General features: G+C 39.4%; 1 protein-coding gene across 5 annotated transcripts in view; it reads right to left on the bottom strand.

Annotated features, from left to right (window-relative positions):
• CDC14A (cell division cycle 14A) overlaps positions 1 to 17,192 on the bottom strand; it is a 79,651-nt gene that overhangs the window by 24,327 nt on the left and 38,132 nt on the right. For 3 of the 5 annotated variants that reach the window (XM_075182539.1, XM_075182542.1, XM_075182541.1), the window contains 6 exons: positions 16,401 to 16,493; positions 13,142 to 13,221; positions 8,355 to 8,421; positions 3,717 to 3,779; positions 3,439 to 3,532; positions 1,611 to 1,841 (listed from right to left, as the gene is read on the bottom strand). In XM_075182539.1, coding sequence (XP_075038640.1) covers positions 1,611 to 1,841; positions 3,439 to 3,532; positions 3,717 to 3,779; positions 8,355 to 8,421; positions 13,142 to 13,221; positions 16,401 to 16,493 — 628 coding nt within the window. The remainder of the gene's footprint in view (positions 1 to 1,610; positions 1,842 to 3,438; positions 3,533 to 3,716; positions 3,780 to 8,354; positions 8,422 to 13,141; positions 13,222 to 16,400; positions 16,494 to 17,192) is intronic. The other 2 variants (XM_075182540.1, XM_075182543.1) reach the window with 1 other exon arrangement.

Here is a 17,192-nt window from a genome sequence, read left to right as displayed (position 1 = left end):
GAAGGTGCTATGAAGGTAATATTCAAGTGTGCGATACATTTACATTTGCTCAAGTGCTCCTAAAAGTCTGATTCGTGCATAACAAAGACCACGTCAACAAAACATCTACAGTCATGTAGATATGTTGAGTTACTACTGATCTAATAATACTCAGTGACATTACGTACCATGGTTATCTCATGCTTACACTAACTTGTTAACTCACATTCAGTGGAGTAAAGACAAAACTCATTTCTTTTCAAGCTGCTTACAAACGGACATCAACTAAAGATGAACAAATACAATAAGCATGCCTACAAAGGGGAGACTAGTACTGTTGCATTATAAAATATCTATTTAAACAGAAAAATATCTAGGCCAAGTATAAATTAAGTTACTATTGTACATAACTAGCCCAGGGTAAGTATGACAAATGGAAACTACCTGAAGATATAGGACTACCTCTTTGACTAACTTAATTTTTGTTATATGTAGTTTTAAGTGATATTGTATTCTACACCAGTTTCTGTTTTCAGTTTATGCTTGCTTTTTATACAGAGTAAGTATACCATTAATGAGTGACACAGTGTCTACTTACCAGTATTGTATTAATGCTGCCTCAGGACAGTATTGTCCACTTTGGGATTAATACTTTCTAGTCTTTGTTTTTCAACAGTGTTGTGTTGTTGCAGCTTCAAAGCTAACTCTGGCTGTTAATACCTCTGTATGGTTAATTTACACCAGTAAAGGTATTATTTTCTAAGATCTTACCTAGTTACTGTAGCCACTCAAGATGCTGACACTTTTAGTTCTGTGTAAAGTAGCTCTATGGTTGAATTTGGCTTTCCTTGGTTTCCACACAATGTACCGAATGTCCCTCTCTGCCCTCTGACACACCATTCAGCAGGTGTCAGGATAACTGTCAGCGCTGGAATTCTGAATCCTGGTGACCTCGGATGGTTGATGTGCGATGAGTTCCAGGCTACATTTATACCAGCCATCAGAATGCTTTCTTCTGGAATTGGCAGATCAAATTCATCCACAGAGCCTTTGCACAGAACTAATAAAGGCAGGATCTTGAGAAGTACAACATCCAGACAAGTGCTTTAGTTAAAATTACCTTTAATTCTGAGTTTTGTACAACTTTTTTTTTAAACAAATAAAAAAAGCACTTTACTTACTATCAGTGTAATTGGGGGCTCACATTCCTGTGTGCTGCTTTCACCAGGATGAAATAAATCACCCCACACATTATTGCTTCGATTCTGCCTGATAACTAATAACATATGTGCCAATAGCAGATATGTTAGGTCTTTAACATGCCATAATGTTGGCAGGTAGAAGTGGCAGTTACACTGTGAAGCCTGGAACAATGTATTGCTGGGCTACTAACACCGCAGATTGCCTTGTGGAGTCTTAATTTCATCATAGATCAGTGTCCCAGTAAAGGGACCCCCACAAACTGGAACAGCAGGCTGGTAAGTACAAAACTGGAATTATCCTTTAACAAGTCACGAGCCAGATGTAACAAAAAAATGGCTTTGAAAAATACGTGTTATCCCAGCAATGCTCTCAGGTAGCATCTCTGCCACGGTTACATGTCAGCTCAATGTCCCCATGTGTAACCATACCTTTGCAGTGAACAGCAATAGCTCCGTCCGTGTTCTCACACAGATTCAGGAACCGTCGTACTATGCCATCACTGGGTGTGCTCCCATCCACGAAGAACAGGTCGTAGTGATCAAACCCTGCATCTGTAAACCGCTTGGCATCGTAAATCTTCTTGTTGAGCCGGATGACAGCAGTGATATTGTTTTTTCTAAAATATGGGAAGTAAGCTTCTGGTGCATGGAGTGGGTAACCTTCAGGGAAAGATGGCAAAAAAAAGTGAATGAAACATTTGACAGTGGTGTAAAAAAACAGCTAAAATGATCTGAAATAAAAGTTGCCTATGATAAAACAGATACTATTTATAATTACAGATGCACGTTATTGGGGAGCTTATCGGAATTGAATTTGATTGAGATAAAGTGAGGGCTATCTGTCACTGTACATGGTATAGTTCATCTTATGATATGACCGTTTCCGATAAAATGTCAGATATTGTCCTATGTAAGAATAACAAATGATCAACTCCTTATTATAAAACTTATCTCTGAAATTGATAGGGGAATATGGAACATTTGCACTTGGAAACCAATGGGATAGATGTATGTAAATGGGAATGATCAAGTACTGTGCATTTGTACTGAAGGAAGTCTCTGGTGGTAAGTGGTCTACCAGAGAACAATTGTACTTTGTATGGGGTTTAACATTCGGTTTTAGATGCATGATCATCATCACATTGTACAAACTTTATTTAACAATGTACGGTGACATTAGGATCACCTAGATGGGATCTTTGTATATTTTGTAGGGGAACCTTAAAATGACTGTACAGCCTACCTGAGTGTAAAATGACTAATAACAGGACAACAGCTTGCAGTAACATACATAACAAGATTATATACACAGTCATTGTAAAGGCACACTAATTACTACTTGTATTTTGCCTTTCGATTTGTCTATGTGAATATTGAGAACTGATTGTATAATAATACACACATCACATGTATTCTCCCAGATTCTATAAATGTTTTACTAAATTAACATGCACAGTTTAGATTGCTTAGAGAATCTGTGTGCTATAATCTACTTATCTTCTCCTAAAACCCTTCTGTCAGTCTTATCCATGTGTGATACCAATATAACAGCCAGGGGTCGTGACCTACTGGCAGAGGAAGGACTGTTGTCATTGGGGCATTGTATGATGTCATCTTGGAAGTTAAAAGGACTACAAAAACATAAGCTGGAAAACGTAAAGCATAAAATCCTAAACTTGCCCAGAGCTTCTACAAAAAGATAATAATAAAAAAAAAATGCATATATATTACATTACAATAAGTATACTTATGCAGAGAACATATTTAAGATTAGAGCACTTATAATACCTGTCATAGTATAGAAGCTTTTTCAATTAATTAAATGTCACACTGCGCTTTTTCACCTTGATCTTAGGTGTAGTTTACTTTACTTAGTGTTGTTCTCTGTATATTACCGATTTAGGATCTTGATGTGTACAATGGAGTATGTAAAAGAGCCTTTCACAGTAGTTAGCACCATGTAGTGATCTCTCTTCCTCTCGTCACACAAAGGTAGGGCCACAAACTCTGGCTTAAGGACATCACTCTAAGCTTATTATATGGAAAATGCTACAGAGAGAATTAAGCAAACAGTAAAATAACTGTAGACATAAGCACAATTTAATTTCACTTAATCAACAGATGTCTACGTAGTTATTGATATCTTTCATATGAACTAAGTCCCATACTACTGTAATTTGCAGTAACTTACAGGATAATAGTGTTGTGAATATAGTGTTGAAGTGATAATGTGATGACATTTTACGGACTTACTAACCCTTACCATTTTCAATTTTGCTTTTCGGATGAGGGCCGCTGAATGCCAGAAACTTCCCTGGGACGATCCAGTTGAAATCTCCATTTTCCACCCTCTGTGAACAGAAGAAATGTTCTAAGAAGTCTGAGTGCGCCACCTAGTGTCCCACCCAAGTACATCTAGATGTGTCAAAAAGGGCCTTGCCACAAGACACGACACATACTTGTGTAAATGCCGTGGTTAATCACACATGTCCACCTGATTGAGTCTTTATATTGCTTTTACAAGGTATTACCCACCTCGTAATGTTCATATTCATCCACATCAAAGCTTTCAAAGTTAAAGAACCCGAGGTGCAGAGCCTGTAAAAGAGACAAATATATCAGACCTTATGAAAGGTACATTATGGGATTATTCAAATGTTGTTTAGGAGTGTATTTACTTGTAACTGACCTATCTGACAACAACATGAACCAGTGTGAAATGAGTCACTGGTATGTGGTATCTATGGTATGTATAGTACGATTAGCAACACATAAATAATACTCATCGGCTTTTGAATGTCAGGTCACATGCAGGGTTCTATTAGAACCCAATAAGACTCGATTATATTTTTACACGTTAATGTCTGATTTATTCAATACATTTTTAATAAATATTTTCTCTGGCACCTGAAGTGTACCCAAAGTAAGACAAATATGGACAAACACAAAGGGGGGAATTCAATTGGCCGCGTTACTGTAAAAAGTAACACAGCCTGCGCACTATTACCGACGTTACGGTAATAGTGTGCGTAATTACTGTTAATACAGTAATTTCAACGCCTGCTATTTGCTTGCGGCTCAGGGAGCGCGAGCAAAAAGCAGGGTTATAATTAGCGTATTAACAGTAATAGATTTAGTGCCGCGTTACTCGCGGCACAATTAAATTCCCCCCAAAGGGCACTACAGGCGTCCGGAAGATCCCCCTTCCCCTTTAGACTATAAATACTGACCAGGTTATTTAAAACATGAGAAAGCAAAAGCCCTCCACTGCTAGCACCTGAGAGGTACCTGCACATGCTCTTGTATGCAGTGCAGGGCAGTGTAATTTGTAGACTTGGCCAGGTAAAGTAAATGTAATGCTTCACTACTATATATATTTGTTTAACATCTGCAATCTGAGCAATGTGACCAATAATGTTTCTGGCAATGTAATTTACAATGAAGGTGTCATTCTCAGTATCGGCTTCTTCTGTAAATATGGACAACAGCATAGTGTATACAACACTCCTATACAACATTTATAAATGATTTATTATACTATAGTGGTCATATGGGTGACAGAAAAAGGGAATGTTTCCTAAAATTTTGCAGGAGGGCAGGGGAAGACGTACAAACTCCTAGTTACATCTCTGTGTGGCTTCAATCTGTACAGTAAATATGATAATATGGGTAAATATCAGAAGTAGACACTCCATGGGACAATCCTACACTTGCTGATGTCTGTAGATGCTGCAAGTGTGTGAATATATCACAGTAGTAGTAGCCTACGGGGCAGATTCAATTCTAAAACAAATCACTGCGATGTGTCCCGGGACAGTACGCGGCGATTTTGTTTTAATGAAACTATCACTCACTTTTGCTGGCGCCCCATTGAGGTGCGAGCAAAAGTGAGTGTTACTTTTTACTGTATAAACGGCAATAAAGAGTGGCCAATTAAATCACTCCTATTTCTCATGTCTGTACTATATGTCTCATGTCTGCCCACTCCTTGCCCCTGTATTGACTTGTGCTGTATTGTTTGTATGCCATGCAATTTGTTCTGTTAAATTTATTATTCTGCTCATCTATAGACATTGTTCTTATCTGTATGTACTTAGGTAATTTTGCTGTGTGTTGTAACCTCCTATGCACAGCGCTGCGAAAGCTTTGTGGCGCTTATAAATAAAAGATAATAATAAGAAGAAAAATAGTTATGTTCTGCTTGGCCAGTTCAGATGGTTACAGTTTGCCACCATCGTCAATTGCAAATAAGCAGACTGGCTTTACACATGCTGCGGAAAACTGTATGGCAAATTAAAGCTAGCGCCATATTCACTATTAATGTAGTGGCAATTCAGAAGCATCAAAATAGTTAATATACAGTATGCAAAAAAAAAAGATGCCTGTCTGCACGTAGACTTAGGGTTAGATTTACTAAGCTGCGAGTTTGAAAAAGTGGGGATGTTGCCTATAGCAGCCAATCAGATTCTAGCTTTCATTTATTTAGTACCTTCTACAAAATGACAGCTAGAATCTGATTGGTTGCTATAATAAGAAACATCATCACTTTTTCAAACCCGCAGCTTCGTAAATCTAGCCCTTAGTGTGAGTTACAGACACATACCCTGCTGACTGAAACACTGGCCACACTTTAAAAATCACGCAGGCATCAGGATCATTGATCAGTGTCTGTAGCCCTCCCTGCTCATCTGAACCAACTCTTATACCCGACTGAACACCACAGAGTGTGAGTTAGAGGTTAGGAAATGTAATATGCACTGTGGTGTTCTCAGGCAACCCAGCGCTGGCATCCAAGAGACAAAGAAAGAACACAATGTGTTAAACACACAACAACCAATCAAATACCAATTTTTATCAGGGTGGTGAGGATAAAGAAAATTAACATGTGGCTAGCATACTTACCTACTTTCTTCAGCTCCCTTCCGGGAGCCAGCCAGTGGAGGGGGGCGTGAAGGGGCGGGGTGGCCGAAATCGCGTCATTTCGGCCCCGCCCCCTGTGACGTCATGTCGCAAATTGCGTCATTTGACAGCGGGGGCGGGGCCAAACGCCGCGATTCACCGGGAATCGCGGCGTTTGGGATCTAATTCTGCCCACTTCACTAGGAAGTGGGGCACTTCCTAGTGAAGTGGGCAGAATTCGGGAGATTGCCACACTCGCCCAGGAGTCCGGGAGACTCTCACAAAATGCGGGAGTCTCCCGGACATTCCGGGAGAGTTGGCAAGTATGGTGGCTAGTGGGCACAGCATGTGTGTTATTTGCACTATTTTATTCAATAAGCTCTGTAGAAGGAATAACCTTGCTCGGCTTTCAACAGAAGTACAACACTTTGGTATAGGCTTGCCTGACACAGATAAATCAAGATAATATGTCTTGTTATTCAGAGACATATACACCCAAGCTATCTCAAGTATGAATATCACTGTTTGTTTCCAAAACTATATGCAAATTGCTGGAGGAAGCAATTCTGGGAATTACATTTAAACAGCAATCCTCCGAGTCAGTGCTTAATCCTAAGAGTATTCAGAGCATGTCATGAACAAGTGCTGAGACAGAATACCATCAGTAACATACCTTCCAATATTTTTAGGGGGACAAAAATAGACAGACTGTTTTGGTCTGTATGGGGCTCAGTCGTTGCAGAAGTCCTCAGCATGTACAGACATCTTTGCTGAAACATGGATTAGGGAGCCTACAGCCAAGGCACTATTCGCTCCAGTTTATATATTATATTGTATACAAACAGGGTAATGTGACTTTAGCATTTACTCCAAACACTGTCTCTACACTAGGAGTAAGTATACACACTTGAATGCCTGGCGCAAATACTAATGTTTTTTAGTTGGATGCAACTTGAGATGCTTCTGATTCAACATATACATGTACATATGCTGTGTACATTCCGTGGAACTCACGTTTGCGACCAAGATAATCCTAACACCACTGACATCGGCAGTAAAATTCTGAATGTTGTAATACAGACCTGCACTCAATTCCAACTAAAACTAAAAAAATGACTGTGAACAATTCCAGCATGAGAACACAGCGTCAGTGACATTCATGTCACTTGGAAGCTCGACTGTTACATTTATGCTTTTAAGGGGGCAATGCGAGGACCCGATGGGTGTCTAATGCAGAAAGTGGCATGGGGTCACAATGCAAATCCGTGGCTTGAGGTGTACTTGGCCTGATTTATGTTACTTTCACGCAAAAGTGTCTGGTCTTTATTCATAGTTTTTTATCTTTACATGGTTATCTACCTTTAACTTGCTTTCATAGAGAGATAGTGTTTGCAGTGTATGCTTTTAAGGGGGCAATGCAAGGACCCGACGGGTGTGTAATTTGTTTTAGGAAGGGCTGGACAGGAGACACCCGTCGGGCCCTCCCATTGCCCCCTTAATAGCATAAATGTAACAATCGGGCTTCCAAGTGACATGAATGTCCCTGACGCTATGTTCTCATGCCGGAATTGTTCACAGACATATTTTTAGCAAGTCGGAATTGAGTGCAGGTCTGCATTACAGTATTCAGAATTTTAGTGCTGATGTCAGTGGTGTCGGGATTATCTTGGTCGCCAACTCCTAGCCCACCCATGTACATTCACTGTGCAAATATGTCTAATGGACAGTGCAGTGGCACAGTGGTTAGCATTGCTGTCTCACAACGGTGTGGGGTCATGGGTTCAATTCTGATCAAGGTCCTGCCTGTGTGGAGTTTGTATGTTCTCCACATGTTTGCATGGGTTTCCTCCAGTTGCTCCTGTTTATTTCCACCGTCCAAAAACATATTGGTAGTTTAAATGACGGCTGATAAATGGACACTAGTGTATGTGTATTTGTACACGGTATGGATTTTAGACTGCAAAGTCCAATAAGACAGAGACTTACATATTGTCTGTACAGCGCTGCATAATATGATTGGTGCTATATAAATAATAATAAGTATAAATGCGGCCATTTGTGTGTAGGCTGACTTCTACCACAGTGCGCGCCAGGTTCTGGTACTCAGTGGGTAATTATGGATTAGTGCTTTAGAAAAAATAATTCCAGGATTTGCAGTAACAAAACATTAATCGGAAGAAACATTTGGAAACTGTGTTAGGAATAATGATAAAAAAATACATGCAGTATACCATGTGTTAACAAATATCTTTATTATATTTGTATATTAGTTACCTTGCGTATCCCCTGCAAACAGTCCTGTATGGTAAGGTTATAAGTGCAGTTCCCAAATGAAGCATCTCTGAAAAGAGGGAGAAAATATGATTTATTTTAACAACTCTTTTGAGAGAAGGTAGTGTTACAATTGTACTACAGAAATCCTAATGACAACAAACAAGTATTCACTTTACTTAAATTACTTAAAAACACTATCCATGCATGCCAAAATATTTGGGAATGCTGTTAGAGGCAAAGTATAGTAGATGCATGAAAGCAAGTTAAAGGTAGATAGAGACACATATACAGATAAAAAAAAACAACTATAAATAAAGACCAGACACTTTTGTGTGAAAGTAACACATTTCAGGCCACGGACACCACAGGCCACGGATTTGCATGACACTTTATTATATATATTATTATATATATGGTGAGTATGAAGCCAGAGGGCGTGACAGCAAGACCATGCATGTGACCCCATGCCACTCTCTGCATTAGACACCAACAAAATGGAAGCAAACAGATAAAGCTGACATTAATAACACCAGTCTCACTGTGTTCCCAGCTGGCGGCAGGAAGAGGCATTGCAGTGATATGATGTTAGCATAGGAAACAGCTCAGGAAATAGGAGAGGAAGTAATATTGTTGTGTTAGAGTAAATATTACATGGTGCAGAGGAAGCAGTGACATAAACATCCTTTGTGGCACATGTAATATTTCATAACTTACTCATTTCAATGCACATTTACAACCTGTTAACCTGCACTCACTATGGAAAATGAAACAGCCCACATACATATAGATTGTGTTATGACATTCCTAATACCAGTATGCTAACTTAAAACTAAAATATAATCCTTCTTCGAGTATAGGTATCTATGTTCCACTGTGAAATATACGTGAGAGGGTTTCAATGTATCGTAGTCCATATTCCACATTTTTACAGACACGTCATTAGGTTTATTCTGATACATTAGGTTATTTATGGCCAAATCACAGCCAAGCAAGATGAGACAAGCTGCACAGGCAGAACAGCTTTACACTGCAATGCTTGTTAGAGGCTGGGAGCTAGGCTGGCCGCAGGTGGAGACTTATGAAGCACGAGTCAGGGGTGATGATAAGGAAACCGATATAACCTCGAAAACAAGAATACTGAGTGACACCGGAGATTAGTAATCCTTATGGAGGGTAAGGGATCCCCTGTTGTACAGAAGGAATCCCCTGTTGTAGGCTGCTCATGGCCTACCTATTTGCATACTTGCCAACACCTCCCGGAATGTCCGGGAGTACTCCCGAAATTCGGGTAGGTCTCCCGGGCGAACAGGCAAATATCCCGCATATGGCATCTGCTCCTCAAAATGACGTGATTTGTGTCATTTTGGCCCCGCCCCCGTGACAAAATCGTCATTTTGTTGTGGGGGCGGAGCCAAAATGATGCGCATTACTGCACCCCGCCCCTCCCGCCCACCAACCACGCCCCCCCTGCCTGGGATCTCCCGGAAGGAACTTAGCAAAGGTTGGTAAGTATGCTAGCAAATATAGATAGAATAAACAGCGCAGGCTCTTAGTTTCAAAGCTGCCTATGTATGGTAACTCCTATCCACAACGGAGTTAAATCAAAGATACAATGGTTAAAACATAAATACCACACATCAGACGGCGCTAAAAAACAATCCTAATTTAAAGTAAGTAATCACATATATTGTAGTATGTAATTCCCTTTCTAGAATCAACATGGAAGTCCAAATTATCGGTATATTAAGAACCGAGCTAGCTACAATATTCAAAGATAGAGCAGCAATATAACTCCCACAATAGTAGTCACTTTCAAATAGTACGTGGATCAATTCTTCAAAACATCACGGTGTCCCCTTAGGGAATGCACTCACCAGACCTCCGTGATCAAACTGCAGGAAATCTTTCCACGATGACGGCTTCACTCCAGAGTTCACTCTCCAATGCTGTCACTGTTATCCGAGCTGTCCCGCTACTTCCAGGACACGATCTGAACGGACACACTCACCAAGCGGAGATGAGGCTCCCCCAATCAGTGATTAATCAATATCGCAAAAAGCTCCTGATGTATAAGAGCTGACCGGAGAGCGCCGCCCGGAGTAACCTACAGCTGATCAGCATGGTCCTAGTGATCCGGTGCTAGGTGCTTCCTATATAAGACAGAGACTACACCGAGGATCATCAGCAACATTTATAGAGCGCCAGCAAGTTCCGTAGCGATCATATAGATTGCGGAACTTATATATGTGGATTTGAGGAAATACAGACCGAGAAAGTGGTTACAAGAAGAATCATATGGTCGGATACTAGCTCTTATACATCAGGAGCTTTTTGCGATATTGATTAATCACTGATTGGTGGAGCCTCATCTCCGCTTGGTGAGTGTGTCCATTCAGATCGTGTCCTGGAAGTAGCGGGGCAGCTCAGATAACAGTGACAACATTGGAGAGTGAACTCCAGAGTGAAGCCGTCATCGTGGAAAGATTTCCCGCAGTTTGATCACGGAGGTCTGGTGAGTGCATTCCCTAAGGGGACACCGTGATGTTTTGAAGAATTGATCCACGTACTATTTGAAAGTGACTACTATTGTGGGAGTTATATTGCTGCTCTATCTTTGAATATTGTAGCTAGCTCGGTTCTTAATATACCGATAATTTGGACTTCCATGTTGATTCTAGAAAGGGAATTACATACTACAATATATGTGATTACTTACTTTAAATTAGGATTGTTTTTTAGCGCCGTCTGATGTGTGGTATTTATGGTAAGTATGCTGTTGCCTAGATCAGGGACTGTCAACTTTTTATTTAACATGTACCACCTTGTGATGGTAAATACTTCTAACACACACCACACCTCCAAAATGTGTTAGCTTATACATTGCACCCCATAATGTGTGTAAATATATATTATTATTTTTTGTATTTAATGGTTTAGTAATACCCCTTCTGATGAGTTTTGTATATTTTGCATTCTTTACTTATAAATTAATGTAATTTTCAGTCACATTAACCCTGAATCTGTGTGACGTAGCCTTTGGAGTATCCTAGGTTGATAACCTGTGGTCTAGTATTATTCCTAGTGTAAGAAGGTGTACGAGTATACAAGTGCTGACAGAATATTGCAGTGGATTGTGGGTACCCCCAAGCACAGCTCCTGACTCATATAAAACTTCTCATCTTCCCCATCCACATATCTCACATTCTAGATGCACGAGTTGAAAAGTTCATGTGTTCAGACAAAGCTAGGGAGGGAAATGTGATCTGTATAAGCTGAACCCATGCAGTACCACAAGGCAATGAAAAACATAGAAGGCTACATTTAAACTGGATCTGTCCTAAACAAAAACCTGAACCATTGTCTTTACTGTCATCAAAGGCACAGGCAACGCCATTGTTTCAGAGGTAACTTACCAACATGGACCAAAGTAGCAAATATGCATTAGGCCACAGCAACCAATCAGAATAAGCTTTATCTACCTAGTTCAAGGCAGACAATGAAAGCAAACTCCTGATTGGTTACCAAGGGTTTCTGAAGATTTCCACTATTACAAAATCTTTGTATATTAGCCCCAGTGCATTAAAAATATTTGCAATTATTCATATCATTGTCTTTATATCATCAAAGCAATGGGAGAAAATTTATTTTTAAATTGCTTGAATGCAGGTTGTTATTACTGTAGTGCACAATGTGTATGATGTGTATGATTTACATGAAAAAATATATTTTTGAAATGACTAGAATGTCTGTTGAATGTGTCTCCTGCTTTTCATTAGCAAGTAAGGCCACTGACAGTATAACAAGGGAGATATAAGGTCTGAGCCTTTAGGGAGAGCAAAGCAAAATAAAGGAGTAACTTTGCACCTTGACAAACTCATGTTGCATTCGAGGGTGAGGTAAATTTAAAATGTGGGGACAGATTTATGGTTGGGGTAGGGCATGTCCTAGATCAACTTTAAATGTCAATGTAAAAATAAAGTTATCATGCATTTGTGTGCTACATTGAAAAACAGCCAGTGTTTTCCTTACATGCAAAATAATAATCTAATTTGCACCCCTTGCATTGTAACATGGTTTGTTCAAGATCAAATTTACTCCTTTTTTTCCCTTGCGCTGCTTAATAACTCAGGCCCATACTGTATATCATTTTTTGAAGATATGTATAATTGGGTACGCAGATCATTTGAATTCACGTTGACACATTTTATGAATTAGGACATTTCTCATTCAAATCTAAATAAAACATGATCTAACATAAGAGAGATTTGAAGAAAAAAGACAATAAAATGTAGAGATAATAGTGTTGTATCATCATATACTGATGCATATTCACACATAGATAAATTTAGAAGTTTCAATGGAACAATAAGCAGTCTGTTCAGATAGTCAGAGTAGCATGGGAAAGAAACCGCACATTCACGGGTGTTATAAACACTGATTTTATACAAGAAGAAAATATGTGTATTAGCAAGAGTGAACAAGTTGCCAATGTATTGCATGATTTGGATACATGGAACAGTTAACTTGTGGTAAAGAATCCGCCTGCAGTGTAAAAGACACGTGGATAGAAATCTTTGTGTAAAGCTGGGAGCAAGCATTGCCTGTAGTATCTGCCTGTCAAAGCCAGTGGTAGAGAATGCATGCACAGAATGAGGAACAACTATAGGCCAACTAAAAAACCTTAGACGGTACATAATCAGCTTAATTCAAGCCAAGTTTAAAATCAAAACATATACAGAGAGATTACAATGTCTTTAGTATACTGGGTCGTCAGCAAGACTACTTACCTAAAAGGGAGATACTGAGGGCTTGAGCCACTTAGCAGTGCTCTGTACGCTTCTTCTGGAATATTCTTCAAATAGATCACCTAGATGCAAGACAGAAGGGAGCATAATTACATTCATTTTTTAGTAATATTGAAACCGATCCCAGTGGCATAGTAGTATTGACAGGCAGTGCTGACTGACCAGCAGAAGAGCAGTGATTAGTGAGCAGGTCACAGTATCTGTGAAACATAAAGGGTCTGATTCATCAAGGCACACATACTGAGCGCAACGTGCGTTTGTTTTAAAATGCACATAAATCAGCTCTACGCACTCCCGAATTCAACAAGGAGTGGATCTGCAGATCTGTGCACTGATGAACTTGGGTGTAGGTCTACTCAACTATAGATGACACTGCAGGATACATCCAATACCTATGTGGGATATACATTCTCAAAAGAACCAACATGAAAAAATAAAGAGACTTTAAAAAAGATATATATTTTTTTCCCCATGAAATACATTTATTATTTATAGGATGTTCTTAATGTCTACTAAAATATATTTTTACAGTTGCTCCTGATTGCAAACACATGTTATAGCATACATACGAGACTGTCATCACTAGTACTCAGGACTTAGACTAGCCCTGTAGCTGGAGCAAGAGATACGGCATAAAAACAAGTAACTCTGAGATGCCCAAAGCTCGATTTAGACATGGCTGTATGCACTTGAGTTTGCACGCCCTTACTGTACATTGACTACAGACAAACGCCACTTCCCCGCCCTGTTCACTCCCAGAAATTGTAGGCTGTAGTAAGTGTTCTTTGTGTACGTAGACGCAGTGAACATTGCTGGATTTATTGGCGCATGTCCCAGATTGTGATGATTATGTAGTATATCTAATGACTGATTGTTATTTCTGTTGAATTCATGTATGACAATGTGAATATTTTATATAACCTCTCAAGAGTATGCTTTGCTGACTGACCTAAGTGCCCTGTGCAATTGACCTAGAGTCTTTTGAAACTAGCCAGGGCCAGAGAGATAAGCATCTCGGAGGAGTTTGAAGGCCCAAAGTTGTAAACCAACTAGCTACTCAAGCAGAGCAGAGGTGAGAGATTCTCTGAGGTGCCAACATATATCTTAGTGATAGATACATTTACTTTGAAAGCTCGGTGTTATTTTGGGAATCAATGTGACTTAATCTAAAATGTAATTCCTAAGGTAGGGGTGAAGAGCCTGTAATAAGGGTTTAAAATCTTCTGCTTTAGACATTACAATGTGCATTTTCATGAGGGGGACTATCAAGACTTAAATGTCCCATATTTCATAAATGTGTTCCCTCACACACACTAAGGGGTAAATGTATCAAGCTGAGAGTTTTCCGGCGAGTTTGAAAAACCAATCAGATTCTAGCTATCATTTATTTAGTACATTCTACAAAATGACAGCTAGAATCTGATTGGTTGCTATAGGCAACATCTCCACTTTTCAAACCCACCGGAAAACTCTCAGCTTCATACATTTACCCCCAAGTCTTAACTAGTAAGTAGTGACTCTGGTTTTATTTCCTATTTTCTTTTTGAAACTTATTTGTGCAACTTAGTGTATGCCTTGTTATTAACTTTTTTGTAACTAAGCCTTGAAAACATTTTTCAGATTAAATAAATTTAATTTAGTGTATTCTCCGTGATTCTCTGTGAACTTACCAAGCCCAGGGAGGCTCATGCTACATGTGTATGTGATTAAAGTGTGAAACATTAATAAGTGGTTTGGTGAACGTAAGGACGCCATAGTAACTCCTTTGTGGTGGCAGAAAAACTGTATTCATTAGTAAGTGACTAAGGTGACGCCAGTCACGGCCAGCTGTTCAGATTGCTGTATCTGAGACAGGCTGGGTGTTCGTGGCACAGATAAACAGGTTAATTTGCACAAATTGATGCAGTGTGGGGATGCAATTTTTTCAGTTCAGAAATGACCCCCATTGTTATAAAGTCTTCCGTCTTTCTGGTAAAGTAACTGTATAGGAAATAGCACAAATGTATTTGGCAACACTTTGAGGAACAGGAACAGGAATGCATGCCCAGAAGGACTCTGCACTGACCTGGGGAACGGTAAGACTCTTTGGCCAGTCAGTGTCGCCGAGGAGCTGATAGGCAGCGACAGGAAATCTTCACTTTAGAAGGGTCTTGTTAAATAGACCCCATAACATAATGGGGTACCGTTTTTTTACTCCACATTTAGACATAAATACAGTATTTTACCACTCTGACAGCTCTTGTGCATATTTTTTAGCATATTATATGCAAATATAGGCCTTGTCATTCTGTTGCCCTTTTTATATGTTACTATACAATTGATTTAAAAAATGAAAAGAACAACATTTATATTGTTTAAATTATTCCTACATTTGGCTCCCCTAATATGCACCTATATCAGCTGAACCAGACTGAGCCCACCACTAACCAAATTTAAACCCTGCTAAGGAAGAACTGTATAGGTAGAAAGCAAATGTATACTACAAACATCTTCCTCTAAAACAGGTATAATTTGCAACATTACTTACGTGGCACCCTGGCAGAGTGATTTACATTACGGAGTAAGATTTTGGAGTATTTTTTCTATAGGTTTAATAAGAGCTATTTTGGAAAGATTTTAACTCAATGACATTTGTGCCAATCTGCACTTTTATATGCTTAGATGCAGACAAATAGGGGCCCCAGACTCCCAGACTACTAGGGCTTATTGATTTTCTGTAATACAACCTCTTCAACATTATAGTCATGGAATAGTCTGACATGTCTTTGAAACCACTATCTGTAAGCTCCAGGCATTAAATATAACAGAACTTGTTCAGCCAAACTACAGCTCGTAATGTAGAATCTGGGTCCAGATAGTTCCAGTTGTCTCTATTGACAAACTAACACTGGCTAAACAGCAGACAGTACTCTCAGAAACTGCTTTGTTTGCTGCACACGGCATGATGTGCACCTGAAGTTCACAAAGGCTGAGCCGGACCCTGACATATGAGATCCGCTCTATTTATTTCTGTCCTGTCATAAAATATTAACAAGGCAGAATTAGAACCTGTCAGACAATGAGAGGGTAAGATCAGAAAAGAAGCTGCAGCAGGTCAGGAACTTAACACTCTGCTCACACACGCAGGAGACAAAAGACAACCTCATCTCAGATCCAAGTAGACTGTGAACAGTAGCCTTCATCATCATCATCATCATCATCTATTTATACCCTTTTCTGTTCACCATTAATAAACACTCACCGCATATGCTCCAATCAGGAAAGCAGCATTGGCTCTTTTTCTTTGATCATAGCTGGTATAGTGAACTATCTTCTTTCTTGACAAACTGAAAGACTGAAAAACACAAAGAAATAAATAATAGTAAACATATCGCCCTTCATTCAACAATTTGCACATGGAGTCACATTTGTAAATCACAATTATAAGTAAAACACGAGCTTATTCTCAAAGATAAAGCATTTCATAACTTTAAAAATAGAATTTATAATAGTCTTCCGGTCATCTTATCTTGAAAGTAAAACAAATTTTGCATGTGAATTAAAAAGCTATTTTGTTTCAGACTTATTATAATGAAACCCATGAGCATGAAGGAGGAAACAGCACTAAGCACTGAGTGGTGCTTACACCACGAGGTTACCCTAGGTGGAAGAACCATGAGATTTGGTCCAGAATTCCTGAAATATCCCTGAAAACCCTGAGCCACACATTCAAACTCTGACAGTTACCAGACAGCCAGCCACCCTTATCAAGCTGTGGAAGTCAAATAATTGGATGTGATCATTTCAAATTAATATGTCAATCTGATTGTCTATGTCTGAAATTATGCGAATAGCACGCTACGGCGTGGTGGAGCGTAATAAACCGCAACACGTGCGAACACTTATACACACATTTACACAAACACATACACTTGTATTTAGATCATATAAAAATAGTTTCAACACATAGTTATTTGTAATGAAATGTAGTAGGCAGTGTCGCACGCAGGGGGGGTTTCTGGTTCTCCAGAAACCCCTCCCCTCTGGGAACCAA

The sequence above is a fragment of the Mixophyes fleayi genome, chromosome 8 (genome assembly GCF_038048845.1).
Source record: "Mixophyes fleayi isolate aMixFle1 chromosome 8, aMixFle1.hap1, whole genome shotgun sequence".
Taxonomy (NCBI): domain Eukaryota; kingdom Metazoa; phylum Chordata; class Amphibia; order Anura; family Limnodynastidae; genus Mixophyes; species Mixophyes fleayi.
Note: the sequence above shows the minus strand (reverse complement) of the source record. Positions and strands in the feature narration are given on the sequence as shown.